Below are 19,010 nucleotides of genomic sequence, written 5' to 3'. Positions count from 1 at the left end.
CACGAAGGCTGTTTTTGGACGATCAGCATCTGCTAAGGGCACCTGCCAATACCCCGAACGCAAATCTAACAACGAAAAAACTCCGACGCTTGTAAGCAATCAAGGGCGTCATCAATCCTGGGCAAAGGGTATACGTCTTTACGAGTGATCTTATTTAAGCGCCTGTAATCAACGCAGAAGCAAACTGTACCATCCTTCTTCTTAAGAAGAATGACAGGCGATGCCCATGGACTTTGGGAAGGTCAGATAACGTCACACTTGAGCATATCGTCAACCTGTTCGGTGATAACCTGACGTTCCGTGGTGGAAACACGGTATGGCCGCTGTCGTACTGGCGCGTTAGAACCTGTGTCGATGCAGTGAAAAAAACTGGGAGTTTGGCCAAGGCTAGATTGAGCAACGTCAAAGTATTCATGAAACTGGTAGAGCAGAAGAAGCTCAGAGCGTTCAGATGGCAATAGTCCGTCGGCAATCAATGAATTGAAAAGCTCGGAAGGTGGCACATAGGAAGGGTTGAGGGCACTGATGGCATCGTAGTCACCGGAACAATCTGCCGGCATGGTAAAAATTTGTTCTTTATCAATGGCATGCACCTGTCCAAGAGATTCACCTTGAAACAGTTCGACGGGATACAGAAGGGGATTGATGAGACAGAGAGCACCGTACCCTTCAGAAATGGAGAGGGTTGAATAAGGCAAAAGAAGTGATCTTCAACTATGGAAGAGGCTTGATGGTTCGAAGAGTGAAGCTTCATCCATAATGCCATCACAGAACACGGAGAGCAACACAGCTGCTGTCGGAGGAATTTCAGTGCCTTCTTTGACGAGTTTGTGTAAGGCAGGCTGAATGCGGATGACGGTTGGTTGGTCGTAAAACGAGAAGAGTTAGAGTTCCGATCTTGCACAATCAATAACGGTATGGTTTTAATACGATTTTGATATGTGGGGTTTAACGTCTTAAAACCACCATATGATTGTGAGAGACGCCGTAGTGGAGGGCTCCGGAAATTTCGACCACCTGGGGTTCTTTAACGTGCACCCAAATCTGAGCACACGGGCCTACAACATTTCCGCCTCCATCGGAAATGCAGCCGCCGCAGCCGGGATTCGAACCTGCGACCTGCGGGTCAGCAGCCGAGTACCTTAGCCACGAGACCACCGCGGCGGGGCAATAACGGCGTTGTTACGCGATAAAAAATCCCATCCAAGTATGATGTCGTGTGAGCATGACGAAAGGACAATAAACTCAACAGTGTAGTGGTCCTTTGCGATGATCAGTCGGACAGTACAGGCGGCTACAGGCTGAACTGGGTCCCCATTCCCTGTTTGCAAGAACATCATATCAAGAGGCGTAGTCACTTTTCGGAGCTTGCAGCAAAGTTTAGCGTCTATCATGGAAACGGCAGCACCGGTATCAACTAGAGCATATGCTCCAGTACCTTCCACAAAAACTTTGACAATATTCAACGGCAATGTCCGAGGACTTGAGCATTTCGAGAGCGCAGTTCTTGCTTCCTGAACTGCGGTGGTTAAGTTTCCCTTTTGTTCAGGAGCTGGTCGACAACGCATGGGTGACAGAGAGCGACAACGGGGTGAAGGTGAGCGACCAGACATAGTACGCTGACATTTCCGTGAGGACAAGCTTGACTGATGATCCGAATTTTCCAGACGAGATGAAAGAAGGTCCATGAAGCTGTTTTGTGTCCGGGTGTCTGTGTATCCCGGCACGCGGCGATGGCAGTATCGGGCGATATGACCAGGACCGCCGCACGCAAAACAGGTGGGCCGGTTATCGCGCGTTCTCCAAGTATTGGCAACGAAGGGAGCAGCCCATGCGGCAGACGGGTGAGTTGAGGCTGCGGTAGCAATGGGAGGAGCCCAGGCGGCGGACGGCTAAGTCGGGGCTGAGGTATGCGGCCGTCCCTGGAACGGCGGGGGCTAGTGTAGCTGCGGCCGCTTTAGTGCCTCAGCGTAAGTAAGAGGCGCGGTGACGGGGGCTGCTGCAAGGGCACTGACATAGCCTCGAAAATCTGCTCCTAGACCACATGTCAGAGCATGGGAGCCAATGATGGTGGGTGCCGCAGTGGCTGTTGCTGTGAGAGCTCCTGGTGTTGAGCAACAGCGTGGAACCGGCACATCGATGGATCAGCCGGTCACGCAATTTTTGCTGTTCATGCAGGCTATCTGCGTTGCAACGTCGGAGCACCCACTTATTTACAGTCAAGGGAACCAGGATTCTTCGGGGAATCAGGATTCTTCAAGTTTCAACGTTGAATCTACCAACGACCGAGGATACATGGAGACCTGCGCAGCCTCTGATTTTAGTCAGTGTCTAATACCAGTCTGCAAACAATAGAATGATCCGGAGGCGGCCTGTTGCAACTACATCGTACATAAGGGAGCAAGCGACAGACTACAAACTGGGCGTGGAACCGGCACATCGATGGATCAGCCGGTCACGCAATTTTTGCTGCTCATGCAGGTTAGTCACTTACCACACCATGAGAAGTTCGTTCTTTTCCTCTTGCCAGTTCCACCCCAAGCGTTGTATGACAGTGTAAGGTCGCACTCTATTGTACATTGTCGCACGAAACGGCGGCTCCTGTTGTTGAAGCGATGGAGTTTTTATTTACTTTTGCTCTTGTTGTGTGGAGATATTGAAATGAACCTGGGGCCTGATGCGGCAACACTGCAGAAAATTTTGGACGGACAAAGTGAAAGTAAGATACAGCTTAATAACATCGAAAGAAACCAAACAGCACAAAAAGCTGCTCTAGAAGACTTGACGAAGCACATGTCGTCCTTGGAATCTGCAGTTGCTGGATTTCCGAAAGTAGAAGCAGCAGTAGATGAATGTAAAAAGCTGTGCGACCATCAAGAATGCAGTATGCAGTCTCTGATGTCAAAAGTAGACGACCTAGATAAATCGCAGTAGGCGATGTAATCTTATTTACTACGGCATAGCAGACAGCAATAGCAAGGAACCGTGGTCAGAGTCGGAAAAGCACGTCAAAAACATATGCACAAGCATGCTCAAAATCACACCGCAGTTCATTGAACGAGCGTATAGAATTGGCAAATTCATCCCGAGAAAAAATCGGCCTGTGATCGCTAACTTTGCATCTTACAAAGAAAAACAAGAGCTTTTGATGAGTGCAAAAAATCTAAAAGGAACTGATATCAGCCTACCAGAAGATTTCTCGCCTCAAAGGCGAACGATAAGGCGACGGCTTTGGAATTCGCGCAGGAACACATATCAGCCTATCAGAAGGTTTCTCGCCACAAAGGCGAACGATAAGGCGACGGCTTTGGAATTCGCGCAGGAACACAAAACTGATGACACACAGGCTATAATAAAAAACGACACCCTCTACTTGAACAAAACCAAATATGTTTATGATGAGAGTACTGAAGAAGTCGTACGAAGCAAGTGACCATGCAGGGATCCGCCCGGCAAAATATCTTTTCTTGTAATCAATTGGCGCAGTATTAAGAATAAGGTTAATGAACTAAGTAGCCTCTTAGAAACTGTTAAACCGTTAGTCGTAATAGGAACAGAGTCGTGGCTTGATGAGAGCATAGCTGACAGTGAAGTGTTCCCAGCCAACTTTGTATGCTTCAGAAAAGATCGGAATAACCGTGGTGGGGGTGTATTTGTTCTGGTTGACGAAAGCGATGCGTCGTGTCAAACTATAGTGCGGGAAAGTACATGCAAAGCAGTATGGTGCCAAATAAGATTTCGGTATGGTAAAACGTTATCTGTGTGCTCCTTTTACCGTCCACCGCAGGCCTCTGTAGAAACATTATCGAAGCTTATGAGCCAATTAGAAATAATTAAAACTGATTATATTTTTGTCGCTGGAGATTTTAACCTTCCAGATCTTAATTGGCACAGCCAGCCTGCCTTTTTAGGAATTACTGGCAGGCTATATACTGCTATGGCCAGTATTGTTAGCTTATTTTCATTTACGCAGACTGTTCTGAAGCCCACAAGAAAAATCATGTTCGTGATTTATTTTTCACAAGTGCACCAGATAAAGTTCTGTCCACAGTAGTCATACCAGGAATTAGTGACCACGAAGCTGTTGTCTGTAAAATGAACATGAGCTATCAAAATACTACTGCTACTAACAACCGGCGTATATTTAATTATGCGAAGGCAAATACTGATGAAATTGGGGCCGAGCTTGACAATTACTTTGTTGTCTTCGAGACACTTGCAGAATCACTTTCAGTACAGCAGCTTTGGTCAAATTTTAAAGATAAGTTTTTGGAACTACGTGACCGTCACGTGCCGTCCTCGCTGCTATCTAAAAGGCATCAAAGAAGCAAGCCATCGTTTACAAAAGAGTTACATGCCTTAGCACAGAAACGGAAAAGGGCTTATCACCACCATTTGCACAATCCGTCCATTCAAAATTTTCGTAAGCTTAAACAAATTGCATCTCAACTAAATGTTGCTATGACAGCTACGAAAACTGCATATTTTCAGTCATTTCAATCACGACTTCAGCAAAATAAAAAGGAACTATGGAAATATGGGAAAAGAAAGAAAAATGACTCTGTTTCAATGCCTGCTCTGGAACAGAATGGCGTTGTCATTGAAAGTGCTGCTGAAAAAACTGAGAGCTTTAATTCGTATTTTACCTCTGTTTTTTCCGTACCAGGTACGAAAACAAATGCGCACCGTTTATCTGTACCTTCTCTGGGCGAGACTCAGATGAACGATATTGTATTTTATAGCCAAGGAGTTGAAACCCTGAAAAAGCGCCTAGATGTATCAAAAGCTTCTGGACCTGACGGACTGCCTAACGCTCTGTTGAAATCTTGTGCGCACATAGTGGCTCGGTATTTAGTAATAATCTTCGAAAAATCTTTACGCGATTGTGCCTTACCTAGTGATTGGAAATTGGCTGCTGTTGTACCTATTCACAAATCGGGACCACGAGAAATTGTTTCAAATTATCGTCCTATATTGTTAACAGCTGTTTGCTGCAAAATTTTAGAGCATGTCTTATACTCATCAATAATGAAGCATTTAAAAGCCAATTCCACGTTAAATGAACGCCAACATGGCTTTCGCAAGGACCATTCCTGTGTGACCCAGTTAACTGAATTTACTCATGAGGTAGCATGCGCACTGGACAACCGAACCAGTATTGACTGCATTTTTTTAGATTTCAGAACAGCGTTCGATTTGGTTCCCCATAATTTATTATTGCAGAAAATGACCCAATACAAGATTAACCCGAAAGTTATTAACTGGATAGCAGAATACTTAAATTCCAGGCAGCAGCACGTTGTCTTGAACGGTGAATAGTCATCCACTACCAATGTGACGTCTGGGGTCTCTCAGGGGTCAGTACTGGGCCCATTATTGTTTTTAATGTATATTAATGACATCACCCTGGACGTACAATCGTCGATGAGAATGTTTGCAGATGACTGCATCGCTTATAGAGCAATAAACTGCAAAAGTAATCGGGGTGCCGTTCAAGACGACTTGGACAAGATAAATGCATGGTGTAAAAAATGGCAAATGCAACTTAAGGGGAGATGCGAGTCGAAAAATTGCGTTTTTAGCGAAATTTCTCGTATTTCTGATTTTTATTGCATTGTAATCTTCAAACCTTCTTCTTTCATCTGTGAAAATTTCAAAACTAAATTCGAACCGCAAAATGCAAAAAAATGTGTATGAAGGCATCGCGGTGGCTCAAAATTTCGTGAATTTGCACAGATATTGGCCATCTTTGACTGCGCGCTGCTCCCCGTCGCAGTGCCGCCCGCCATCGCGATCGGTTGGAAAAGTTGCGTCCGACCTTCTTCTTACAGCTTCGATGACCGCCAGTTTCGTACGTGGGCAAAAAAAAAAAATAAAAAATGAGGCCTTTTTATCACGTGGTTTGAGCGGTCTGAAACTCGCGCACCCTAAGCCGCATCGCCATTGGCTACCGAGTCATTGTCAGCTGTGTTGGTGGCGGCCATCGGCATTTAGTCCGTCTGCTTTTCTGCGCGTCTACGCATATTTCCGCGATGACAAGCTTGAAAAAGTGCAGCGTGAGACCGCAGAAGTTTCGAACGAAGCACAAGTTCAAGGGAAGGCGGCGTAAAGCGCCCTGACCGACGGCGACGAACGAGAACGCGCCTACGTGTGTTCTCGGCGGCATCGATCCTGACGGCGGCATCGACGAGTGCGCGAGCAACAGTGGCTGCGATGAAGGGATTGACGCTGTGCTTTCTTTCGTCAGTGCTTCGGAAAAGAAGCTCGGCTTCTTCGAAAAAGACGAAAGACAGCGCGATGAGGTTTGTGCAACGACAGTTTTGTGCGACACCCTCTTGCTGACGGCACTTGTGGCAGGTGCGGCATGCCCTTGTCTTTCTTTATTTGTCGCAAAAAATATACACGCATTGGGGTAGTATATACAGAAGGAGGTCCCATAGCACAAGGCTGAAAGGGGACCTCCTGTTAGAACTGATGAATACCACTGCTTGCGGTATTCAAAAACTTGCCGTTCGGGAGCCGGCAGAAAAGCGCAAGGGACTTTCGTCGCTCCTCGAACTTCATTGCGAAAACAGCGAATGCTCAGCGACTGTTCTTTCGTGCTCCTATACGTCACTGCGTGTTACGGCGGACGGCAGCAGCCGAGTGAGCCAACGGTACGACAGTGGGAGCTCCCGAAATAGTTTCGCTGTAAATGTGAAGGCGGTGGTGGATGCACGCGCTGTGGGCATTGGGCATGAGCAATTGTGGAGATTTTGCTCCATTATTGGACTCCCAAAGCCAATGCACCACCGAGGATTTTTTTCGACAGCAAAGAAGGTGCACACCGCTGCCATGGCAGCTGTGAGTGAAAACTTGTGCCGATCCAGAGAGTTGACAAAAGAAGTAGCAAGCGAAACTGATGTGGCTGTTATGTTCGAAGGCACTTGGCAGAAGAGGGGCCACAAAAGCCATAACGGGATTGGCGCAGTTATCTCCTTAGATACTGGCCTCTGCTTAGACTTCGAGGTCATATCAAATTACTGCCTGACATGCAGTAGGCACAAGGATATGGACCCAGACGAGGAAGTGTGGCAGGCATTCCATGGCCCAGTCTGTGAAAAAAATGCAGACTGTTCCTCCCACGCTATGAAAACGGAGGCTGCAATGCGCATTTGGCAGAGAACATTGACTTATGACACCCCACTGCATTTCATGACATTCTTGAGTGACGGTGACAGCAAAGCATATAGTGCAGTTGCAGAGTCAAAAGTCTATGGTGCTATCAATATAGAAAAAGAAGACTGCACTAATCATGTGGCCAAGAGACTTGGCACCGCGCTACGGAATCTGCATGTGCCATTACCACGAGGGCAGAAAATGAAAGAGCCAGCCATTCAGAAGCTCCAAACATACTATCAGATTGCCATAACAAGCAACAGGGGGAGTGTACGGAATATGTACACTGCAGTATGGGCTTCGTACTTCCTCTCATGCTCTACTGACAATGCTGGCAACCACAAGTTTTGCCCTGCAGGAACAGAGTCGTGGTGCAAACATCAACGCGCTGAAGCACTTGGTGAACCTGCACCACGCCACACACCTCTCCTGACAAAAGCACAGGGATTGGCTGTTTTGCCCATTTATAAGCGGCTAACGGATGAGAATCTCCTTGCTCGATGCATCAAAGGGAAAACCCAGAACGCATCGGAATCCCTGAACAGCAAAATTTGGCTACTTTGCCCCAAGACTAAGTTTGTCTCCCGAACGGTTGTCGAGACTGCCGCAGCTATGGCAATCCTGTGGTTCAACAAGGGTCATGCTACTTTCGAGCACATCCTGGAAGAGCTCAACATACTGCCATCTAGAGATCTAGTTACTTTCAGTGATTCCCGCGATGCGAGGCGCATCAAGAGAATATCCGAGCGTCTGACAGCAAAAGCAAGGGCCCACCGTCGTCGTGGAGTGAAAAGGGCACGGCTAGAAGAGAGTGCTCGCAAGGACCGTGAGGGCACAACCTATGCTGCAGGACAGTTCTAGTAACTTGCAGTGCTTTTCAAAGTTCTGTTGAACATTATGGCCAAAGATTATGCATTTCTAACAACTCTGTGATAAAAAAAAAAGGTTTCAAACTTTCAAATGCGTTTTTCTCCTTTTGCAGTTTTGTGTGACCTGTGCTTCTTATGCCGCTAGTTCGTATACTTAGAATTGTCATACCTCTATGAAATTTTGCACATAGCATGATGAAGGCCCATAGAGTGCAAGTATCTATTCATATTGTCAGTGCTGCTTGATTATGTTTTTCAAAAATTACATAGCATTGAAAGCCCTTGGCAACTAGAGCCATAGTAAATTTTTCTATTTTATTATTGTATTTCACCTTTTTACACACAAAATTTATACAGTTTCTTGCACTCTACAGTTCCAAAGGATCATAGTCAGCTATATCTGCATGCTTTATCTCAAATTTTTATAGGTCAGAATTGTTGCGTAACACTGGCCATAATTTTGCAGTATCTGACCTGCAGAAAGAAAACCAAGCAATCTACATGAAATTAAATGACATATTTGAAAAGAGGAGAAAAAACTCTATTAGCATGCCAATTTGTGTTAAATTCAGACTCTTATTAAAGAAAATCGTTTTTCGAGTAGCATCTCCCCTTAATTTGGAGAAGACAATGTGTATGAAGTTTTCTAGAAAGAAGGATGAAGCTTCGCCTTCGTATACTATAAACAAGAATGTCTTAAAAATAGTCTCCGAGTACAGGTATTTGGGCGTATTTTTCACACCAACTTTGTGTCGGCACCGTCATGTTGATTATGCGACAGCTAAGGCTTGTGGATTGCTGTGGTTCCTGCGGCGAAACACGCGTGAGTTTCCCTAGTCCACGCGGGAATCACTGTACAAATCATGCGTGCGGTCGATACTTGATTATGCGAGTAGCGTATGGGACCCACCCACTGCCCTCGATAAAGATAAATTGGAAAAAGTGCAAAACATGGGCGCCCGTTATGTCCTGGGAAACATTGTTAAGAGCCACAACTTCAGCATGACGCGCTGCAAGCAAGCTATAGGATGGGAACAGTTGGTCACACGCCGGGCTAAGCCGCGTCTGAAGCTTTTCCATGATGTGTACTTATCTCGAACTTGTATTCCTCGTGACAATTACATCTTTCCACCTCATTAGGTGTCTGGACGAGTCGATCACATTTACAAAGTGCGGGAGTACCGATGTAAGACAGCAGCGTTCAGTAATTCTTTTTTCCCTAAAACGGTTTCCCAGTGGAATCGATTACCTTCAGCGATCGTTGTCGCTGTTGGTGGTGATCCATCTTTTCCTTTGTTAGAGTCAAGTGAATTGTTCAGTTGATGACGGGTGTTTTGTTGTGCGGTATACATATTGTATTTGTTTTTGTCTTACTGTATGTTACCGGCTGGCATTTTTCGTACATTTTTGTCAATCTCCGTTACGTTGTGTATTCAGTGTACTTCCTACTATCTGGATAGGCTGTACTGTACTTGCCGCAAATTGAGCTTGTGTTCTGTCTTGTAATCATGTTGTATTCCCCCCACTGTTATGCCTTATGGTGCTGCGGGTATCAAATAAACTAAACAAATAAACTAAAAGGCAGTAGAGAAAGCTGCCGAGCCACTTCCTCTCGCACGAAGTCTTTCATTTGTGCGAGAAGGTTTGTCTGGTCAGTCATGACGTCCAGTGCGGTCACTGGTTGGATTGTCTGGAATGAGCGTTGTGTCTGAGCTCGTTGCCTCCACAATTCATCATAGCTCTGACACAAAGTCACTACTTCGGCCACAGTGCTAGGAGACTTCACGAGAAGCATCTAGAAAACGTCATCGTCGACGCCCTTCATAATGTGCTGAATCTTTGCACTCTCGCTCATGGAAGCATCGACGCACCGGCAGAGATCGATCACATTTCTATATACGAGGTGAAAGTTTCACCTGGCTCCTGTGCCCGTGTACACAGATCTTGTTCAGCGCGTAGCTTCCGTAAGGCAGGGCGACCAAAAATGGCACATATCGCCTCCTTGAAGGCGGACCAGTGGGCGAATCTGGTTTCGTGGTTCATATACCACAGCTTGGCCACATTGGTGAGATAAAAATTGACAGCGCCCAACTTAGCAGCGTCATCCCACCCATTGTGTCCACTGACTTTTTCGTATGACGACAGCCAGTCCTCGACATCCTGGTCTTCAGTGCCCGCAAAGATTGGGGAGTCTCGCTCTGAGGAGAATCGCCAGAATTCTGACCACTTCCTTCTGTGTCAAGGACATCAACGACGGAGACAGGTGACACCACCACTATGATGAGCCAAGTTACGCAGGGACAACTCATCGTAAGCCAACCTGTCATTCCAAAAGTGTTTCATGGTGACGAGGACACCGAAGACTGGTTAGAGCATTTCGAGAGAGTGGGAAATTTAAATCAGTGGAACAAGGAGGGCAAGCTGGGCAACATCTACAATGTGTTGGACGACTCTGCGTGAGTGTGGTACAAAAACCATGAGGCATCTCTTATGTTGTTGCATGAGTTTCGGCGGCAGCTACTGAGTACGTTTGACAACAGTGATCGCCGGGAAAAGGCGGAAGCAGCTCTTCGTACACGAAATCAACAAACGAACAAAACTTTCATGATGTACATCAAAGATATGGCCCGCCTTTTCAGGCGAGCTGATCCCAGCATGACGAAAGACAGGAAGGTGCGCCACCTCATGCACGGGGTAAAGCAAGAGTTATTCGCGGGACTCGTCTGCAATACGCCCCGTACTGTTGCCGAGTTTTGGTCGGAAGCAACAACCATTGAAACGACGCTGCAACAGAGAGCCCGACAGTACAACCGCGATGTAGCCGGTGCATCAGCAGGAGTCTACTCATTAGGCGTCGTGGATAATCTTGACACATTGAGGTAGCTTGTCCGGCCTGTTGTCAGGGAAGAATTAAGGAAACTGCAGCCACCTCATCTCACCCCCGAGCTGCCTCTTGCTGAAGTTGTTCGAGAAGAAATTCGGCAGGCCATGCGGAAGCCGCGGAGTGGTGTGCCAGCGACACGACGGGCGGCAGCGTACTCCGAGGTCCTCAGGCGACCTGCTCTGCACTGTGCGCCAATCGAGAAACCAAGTACCTATGTGCAGGCAATGCACAGCCGGCCTGAAATCATAGAGGCATCACCTCGTGCGATAGAGACAATGCCACGAAAGTGCGATGTATGGCGAGATGCCGCACGTAAGCCCTTGTGCTTCTACTGCGAAGAGGCTGGCCCCCTGTTCCAATTCTGCCGATATCGTCAAGCTGGTCTTAGGAATTCGCCATCAACGCACCGTGTCCGTGACAATGCGAAAGACCTTCCAAGATTGAAGAATACCTATGCTCACGTCGGAACTTAGACCTGCCTCGTCGTCATCAACCACGCTCACCATCCCCTATGCGCTACCGATTGTCCAGCCCACGTCCCTTCCCAAGCACGTCTAGGCATTGTCCGCCTAGCCCAAATCAGGGAAACTAAAGAGGGCACCCTACGGAGGCGAGGCTGCTGGCGACCTGGGATATGAAGATCCTCCACTGTGATACGAGCGTGACGATGAGGACTGTTTCCAGGTAAAGGAGTGCAGTAGGAAGAAAATTACTTCAGACTTGCCGTTGGTGATTGACGGACTGGAGCTCAATGCTTTGATGGATACTGGTGCAGATTATTCTGTGATAAGTTACGAATTAGCGAAATTACTCAGGAAAGCTCTGACCAAATGGAATGGACCTGAAGTACGTACTGCAGGCGGCCACCTCATAACCTCTTTCGGCCGATGTACCGCAAGGGCCGTGACACAGGGCTTCATTTACGTCGGTGACTTTGTCGTCCTGCTTTTGTGTTCGAGGGAAGTCATGCTCGGAATGAATTTCCTACAAGCTAATGGTGCCATTATTAATTTGCAGAGGTCAAGCGTGTCATTTTCGACGGAACACGCTATAAGAGCAGCACTAGCAGAGGAGCCCTACAACACTCCACTACGGGTCGTCAATGATAATGTAACGGTACCGCCACAAAGCAGTGTAATGGTTCTTGTCAGAAATGATACCTTTAGCGACTATCAAGGTGTGGCAGACTGCAACATGGATGTTATCCTGAAGAAAGGTGTTTGTGCGGCACGAGGTATTATCAAGGTGCGGAATGGGTGCGCAGACATCCTCCTCGCAAACTTTGGGAACGAATTCCAACACATGGCAAAGGGAACAGCCATAGCCTTTCTTGATGAGTTCCGTGAAGTGACAGAAATAAGCAGTCTCGAAACTACACCAACCAATATGAAACAAACATCTGACGCCTGCGACGTCATATCTGTCAATCCTATCCTTTCAGTGATTCAACTTCGACAGCTATATGACCTAGTACGGGAATTCAGCAGCTGTTTCTTCAATATTTTAAAGGTACGGCGCATGAGGATTACGAAACACAGGATTGATTGATTGATATGTGGGGTTTAACGTCCCAAAACCACTATATGATTATGAGAGACGCCGTAGTGGAGGGTTCCGGAAATTTAGACCACCTGGGGTTCTTTAACGTGCACCCAAATCTGAGCACACGGGCCTACAACATTTCCGCCTCCATCGGAAATGCAGCCGCCGCAGCCGGGATTCGAACCCGCGCCCTGCGGGTCAGCAGCCGAGTACCTTAGCCACTAGACCACCGCGGCGGGGCAACGAAACACAGGATTATAACGGACGTGACAACCAGGCCAGTATGCCAGCACCCGTATCGTGTTTCACCAAAGGAAAGGGAAGTTGTAAGAATCAGGTACAGGAGATGCTTCAAGATGATGTTATCCAGCCTTCTAACAGTCCGTGGGCATCTGCTGTGGTGCTTGTCAAGAAAAAGGATGACACGCTACGGTTTTGTGTCGACTACCGAAAATTGAATGCTGTGACTATACCCCCTTCCACGCATCGACGACACGTTAGATCGACTTCGGTGTGCCAAGTTCTTCTCATCACTAGATCTCAAGAGTGGATACTGTCAAAGGGAGGTTGATGATTGTGATCGCGAGAAGGCTGCATTTATTACCCTGGACAAACTGTTTGAATTTAAGGCTCTTCCTATTGTTTTCTCTTGATGCGCTTATTCATGTTCCACTGATACATTGTAAACGCTTTAACTCACTTGTTTTGATTTTGCTCCATATTCCGTTCTTTTGCTTACTAGTCATTACGCTCTGTATATGCGTAATTAACCAAGGGTCCCACTACAGTTTCTTACTTTGGGACCCTTGCCTGTATATTGTTCATGTTGTAACATCTTGTTTTGAAAGCAATAAACTGAAACTGAAAACTGAAACTCTGTTGCACGCCGGCAACGTTATAACGCATGATGGACACTGTACTTTCCGGATTGAGGTGGCAGTGTTACTTAGTGTACCTGGACGACGTGATCATCTTCGCCGCAACATTTCAGGAGCACATGAAGCGCTTTTGGTCTGTGTTAGAGGCAATCCGTTTGGCAGACTTGACTATCAAGCCAGACAAGTGCCAGTTCGGCTTCGAAGAACTTTGATTTCTCGGGCACGTCGTCAGCGCCCAAGGCGTTCGACCTAATCCCGAAAAGACAGTTGCCGTCACAAGGTTTCCGGTACCCTCAGACAAAAAGTCAGTACGGAGATTTTTAAGTCTGTGTGCATACTACAGACGGTTTGTCCGATATTTCTCGAAAATCGCAGAGCCCTTACGAGAGAAGATGAGCCTTTTCAGTGGCAAAATGAGCAACAGAGCGCCTTTAACGAATTACGAAAACAGTTCGAAAAGTCTCCAATTCTTTTTCATTTTGACGAGACGGCTAACACAGAAATACACACAGATGCGAGTAACATCGGCCTTGGATGCGTTCTAATACAGTGGCAAAATGGCGAAGAAAAAGTCACAAATAATGCCAGCTGGACTCTAAGAAAAAGCAGAGACCAACTATTCGGCCACAGAAAAAGAATGTCTTGCCATTATCTGGGCCATCAGTAAATTTTGGCCTTACCTATATAGTAGGTCATTCAAGGCAGACAGCGATCATCATGCCCTTTGCTGGCTGGCAAACATCAAGAATCCATCCGGATGACAAGCAAGGTGGAGCCCAAGACTGCAAGAATATGATATAACCTTGTTATACCGATCTGGGAGGAAGCATACCGATGCTGGCTGTCTGTCACAGGCACCTGTAGACACAGCACTATCAGAAGACGAGGACTTTCCATTCATAGGTATTGTCGAAACTACTCAGATAGCCAAATTTCAACATGCTAACGAAGAATTGCTCCCCCCCCCCCATCAAACACCTGGAAGGAGCCAATGTACAAGTTCTGCGTATGTTTTCCCAAAGCCTCGCGTCATTCTGGCTCCGAAAATATGGTCTCTACAAAAAAACTTTAAGCCCAACCGCGAAAAGTTCCTGCTTGTCGTTTTAGAACTATGCGACAAGAAATAATACAAACGTACCTCGATGAGCCCCTGTCTGGACATTTGGGCGTGACTCGAACACTTGCAAGAATCAGTCTGCACAACTATTGGCCCAAGCTTTTAGCTTCAGTACAGCGCTATGTTAAGACATGCCGTAATGCCAAAGACGGAAAACACCTAGTGCTAAACCGGCGTGCCTTCTACAACCTACCAGACCCATCGAAAGCACATTTCCAACACCTAGTGCTAAACCCGCGGGCCTTCTACAACCTACCAGACCCACCGAAAGCGCCTTTCCAACAAGTTGGAATAGATTTCCTTGGACCCTTCCCAACGTCTTCATTCGGCAGGAAATGGATCATGGTCGCAAACGATTACTTAACGAGATACGCCGAAACAGACTCCTTGGAAAGGGGAACGGCGGCTGAAGTGACCAAATTTTTTGTACACAACATAGTTCTCCGGCATGGCGCTCCAACAGTTGTAATAACCAATCGTGGATCGGCTTTCACAGCGGAACTTATGAACGGTCTCCTCAATATGACTCACACTATTCACAGAAAAACAATTGCATATCATCCTCAAAGCAATGGTCGAACAAAGCGTCTTAACAGAACTCTTGCTGACATGATATTTATGTATCTGGATGTCGAGCACAATAACTGGGATGAAATTTTACCATATGTCACCTTTGCCTACAACACCACCGTACAAGAGACCACCAAGGTTACCCCATTTCAATTAGTTTACGGTCGTGCGGTTACCACAACACTGGACGCCATGTTACCGATAGACCAAGACGACTACCCCCCTGATCTGGACGACTTTATACAAAGAGTGGAAGAAGCCCACCAGTTAGCAAAATACAGAATATGTCCCCAACAATGGCTCGACGTCGACCGCTACAACCGGGGAAGACGTGAAACGCGGTATAAAGTTGGCTACAAAGTGTGGATATGGACCCAGTATGCCGACGAGGCCTATCTGAAAAACTCATTTGCCGATGTTTCGGCCTATATGAGATAGTACACAGACTGAGTGACCTCGTTTATGAAGTCAAGCTTGCAGGCCACGTGCATTCGAGATAACGCAATCCCACGGGGTGCTTACACATTGTACGCATGAAGTCCTACTACGACCGATACGAAGACTAGCCAACCCATCGCTTGCTATAGTACAACCGCATTGCATGCATTAAGGCGATGCCGCTTGAGAGGGGGGATAATGCCACGGGAAACTGCCACTGCTCAGTGTAAGGCAGACATCGTGAACAAGAAAAGCGCTGATGACACCGCTACAAGAGACGAAGCCAGCCGCAACGGGCGAGCGGGTCCTGCACGCGCACGAGCTTCGACCGAGCGGCCAGCGCGCGTGATGATGAAAACGATGATGCTCGAGACAGAGGTTCGCGAGAACTACTGGCGTTCAGTTCTTTTTCCAGCTGCTGTGTCATTCCTTTGGCTTTGGGCACAAGCTCGCCCTTATTAAAGCTTGTAAATAGGACATCCTTCTTGTGAGGTTGCTATATCTGCTACAATATGTTCATTTAAAGGGACCCTGCAACAGTTTTTCAAGTAGCCATGGAGTGGATTCACTAAAGAAGCTTATTGCTTTTTGAATTAACTGCCACAAAAACTTTTAGAATCCGTCCAGTATGAGCGGAGTCGCAAAGATTTGCCACATGCTGCACTTGCGTTATCTCTTCTCGTCCCGATGAAAGCGCTTGAAGCAAAGCCGGGAGAGATGGCACTGGAAAAGAAAATATGTCACACCCATGTCATGACCTTGAGCACTCTTTCTTTTTTTTTTCTTTGAATACGCGGATTTTCAGTGGGATCGCACATGTACGCGTGGACATGTCGCGGCCACCCGCAGCCGCTCCAGTAACAACCGAGGGCCCCATGCTGAAATCAGCCAATGGCTGTGACGAGCGATTTTTGACATTGTGGTGCCATTTGCGGAGAGGAAAGAGCAATTTTATCTGACTTTCAAAATTTATTGTGAATTACAAGTCACGTTCTGCGCTATAATATTTAGTTCCGTGTTTTCGGTAGCCTCCACTACCGATCGGCAGCGTTTGCTGACCATGCTCAAAAAGTGTTGCAGGGCCCCTTTAAATTTAAAGTGAAGCTTCGCGGCAAAGCAAATTTCCCCTGAAAAAGTGCTTTCACGGCGTAGCACCGCTATACTGCAGTGAAACCACCTTTACAAGCAATTACATGCGGTTTAGTATATACCTATTCGTTCGTGTCGAATTCTTCAAAATATTCGATAATTTAAATTCGAATCAAAGCGAATTCAAATACTATCTGTTCGAATATTCGAAGCATTTGAATATTACCACAAGCCTACTATACAGTAAAAGCTTGTTCATTTGACCCCCATTGATTCAGAAGATTGGATGATTCGAATGTGTTCCTTTGTTCTGGCAAGCATATGCATTAAAGATATCGGAATCTTGTTATTTTTTGTTTTGTAAGATCTTGCTGCAACCCCATTAATTCAGACAGGCCCCTAAGTTGCCAAGTATGGAGCACAAGAAATGTGTGATGCAAAAGAGCCACAACACATTCAGGAACAATAAATACGGCTGCAAGCCTTGACAAAGGCATGGTTGCTATCCACAACCTTACCAAAATCACGCTGCTGGTGAACAAGGCTGCGGCGGCTATGGCAAACCTGTTTCATTTTTATTCCACTTGGCTTCTTAAGCCATGGTCGCATTATGATCCAAATAACAAATGATGAATTATGTGGCTTTTAAAGTGCTATTATGTGAAACAAGTACTGCATTTATACACTCATCAAGACAATAAAAATGCATGAATGTAATCAACACTTGTCAATTTCTTTTGGTACTTAGAATAATGTTTCTGATAATGATAAGGCATGAAGTTAATTTGGACATTTTTTCCGGTCCCATGAAATCCAAATTACAAATCTTGTACAGCAAATAAATAAACATGGTCATGTAAAAAAATAGGCTTTAAGAAAATCATATTGTGGTTTTCAGACATAAAATCATAATTATTAAAGCAAAAGCTTGAAATCTATGTTTCAGAACCATGTGAAATACAGAAGATATCGTGAACGTGTGAGCCGCCAATACTTCTTTTTTTATCCGACGAGTGTCCCGACGAGTAAAAAAAATGTTTACTCATGCAAACACTGTAAAAAGAAATATCACAAACATCATATTACCAGGACTTAGTCACAGGTGTAAAAGACAATATGATGATGATGTTTGATGTCTTGTGGTGCAAGGGCCATTTCATGGCCAAAGAGCGCCAGTTCATGGTACTAGAGATCTGGACATTGGTACTAGAGATCTCACCATGCCGTTTTGAAAAGTGTGTGGTGTTAATGAATGACAAAAGTTGAAAAGTGTGTGGTGTTAATGAATGACAAAAGTTTGTGTTAATAAAAACCACGGTGGACATGTATGGCATTAGCACAAGTGCCTCGACCGTTCACACCCTTGCGTCCAAGAGCCGTGAGGCAAGTGCTATGTTCAGTGTAGCCACCACACTGGAGATCTCTCTGAAGAGGTTGTGCTACAGAAAGCCCGAGTATGTGACGTGAAAAGTATCAACGTCTCTCTAAAAAGCCAACAACGATTTATGTGTGAAAAGTGGTTCCCTACCGAGAAACATTGCAGGGTGAAGTGGTATCTGTTGTCGGTAGGGTAATGGGAAGTGTTGTCTTCTCAGATGGTCTAATTCTTTGCACTGGATTAGAATGTGAAGTACGATGAGTGCTTCTCCATATCTGCCACACAAAGGTGGATCGCCCCCCCACAATAGAAATGAATGTGTTTTGTATGTCCTGTTCTTAACCTTGTAAGGACTACTTCTGTGTGGCATAATTTTGATACTGGCGGCCAATGACCAAGTAGCGGCTTGATGACATGCAATTTACTTGTGTGTGTGTCCCATGTGCTCTGCCAATAACCCCTGAGCTTTCATTTTAGAAAAGGTTTCAAGTCGAGTGCAGGGATTGGTATCGATGTATTGGTAGCAGTTTTGTTGGCGGATCCAACTAGCTGGTCCACCAGAACGTTGCCTTGTATTTCGTGGTGTCCTGGCACCCAACAGACTACAACATGCTGCTTGGATAAGTAGACTGGGCATCAGAGCAAATAAAGCAATACATGGACTGGGATTTCAAGCTTATTAAGAGTTTTCAGAGCTTTTACTACGCTTAGGGAATCTGTATATATTATTGCCTTCTGTAGATTTATTTGTTTATTGTGTTTAACAGCCGCAAGTATCGCATAAGCTTCGCCAGTGAAAATGCTAGTATGAGAGTGCAGGACGCCAGCTTCCGAAAAAATGGGCCGACGGCTGCATACAAGACAGAAAAAGTGTTGAACTTTGAAGCATCCGTAAAGAACTAAAAACATGTGTATTTTTGTTGTAGTTCTAGGAAGCATGTCTGAATATGTGCAATTGGTGCATGCTTCATAACCTCCAAGAAAGACATGTCACTATCTATTGCCTGCCACTGCCACGGTGGCAGGCATACTGCGGGAGCCATCAAACGGTGTTCAAGTGGCACACCGGTTTCCTTCGCTAGGCACC

General features: G+C 46.1%; 1 protein-coding gene across 6 annotated transcripts in view; it reads right to left on the bottom strand.

Annotated features, from left to right (window-relative positions):
• LOC119161452 (STAM-binding protein) overlaps nt 1-19,010 on the bottom strand; it is a 120,711-nt gene that overhangs the window by 48,740 nt on the left and 52,961 nt on the right. Inside the window, exon 7 of one of the 6 annotated variants that reach the window (XM_075879255.1) lies at nt 13,999-14,113. The exons of the other annotated variants lie outside the window; for them this stretch is intronic. Coding sequence (XP_075735370.1) covers nt 14,024-14,113 — 90 coding nt within the window. The 3' untranslated portion in view covers nt 13,999-14,023. Of the gene's footprint in view, nt 1-13,998; nt 14,114-19,010 lie in introns of those variants that run through there. 6 annotated transcript variants of the gene reach the window in all.

This window comes from Rhipicephalus microplus, chromosome X (genome assembly GCF_043290135.1).
Source record: "Rhipicephalus microplus isolate Deutch F79 chromosome X, USDA_Rmic, whole genome shotgun sequence".
Lineage (NCBI taxonomy): Eukaryota > Metazoa > Arthropoda > Arachnida > Ixodida > Ixodidae > Rhipicephalus > Rhipicephalus microplus.
This window is presented reverse-complemented; position numbering and strand designations above follow the sequence as displayed.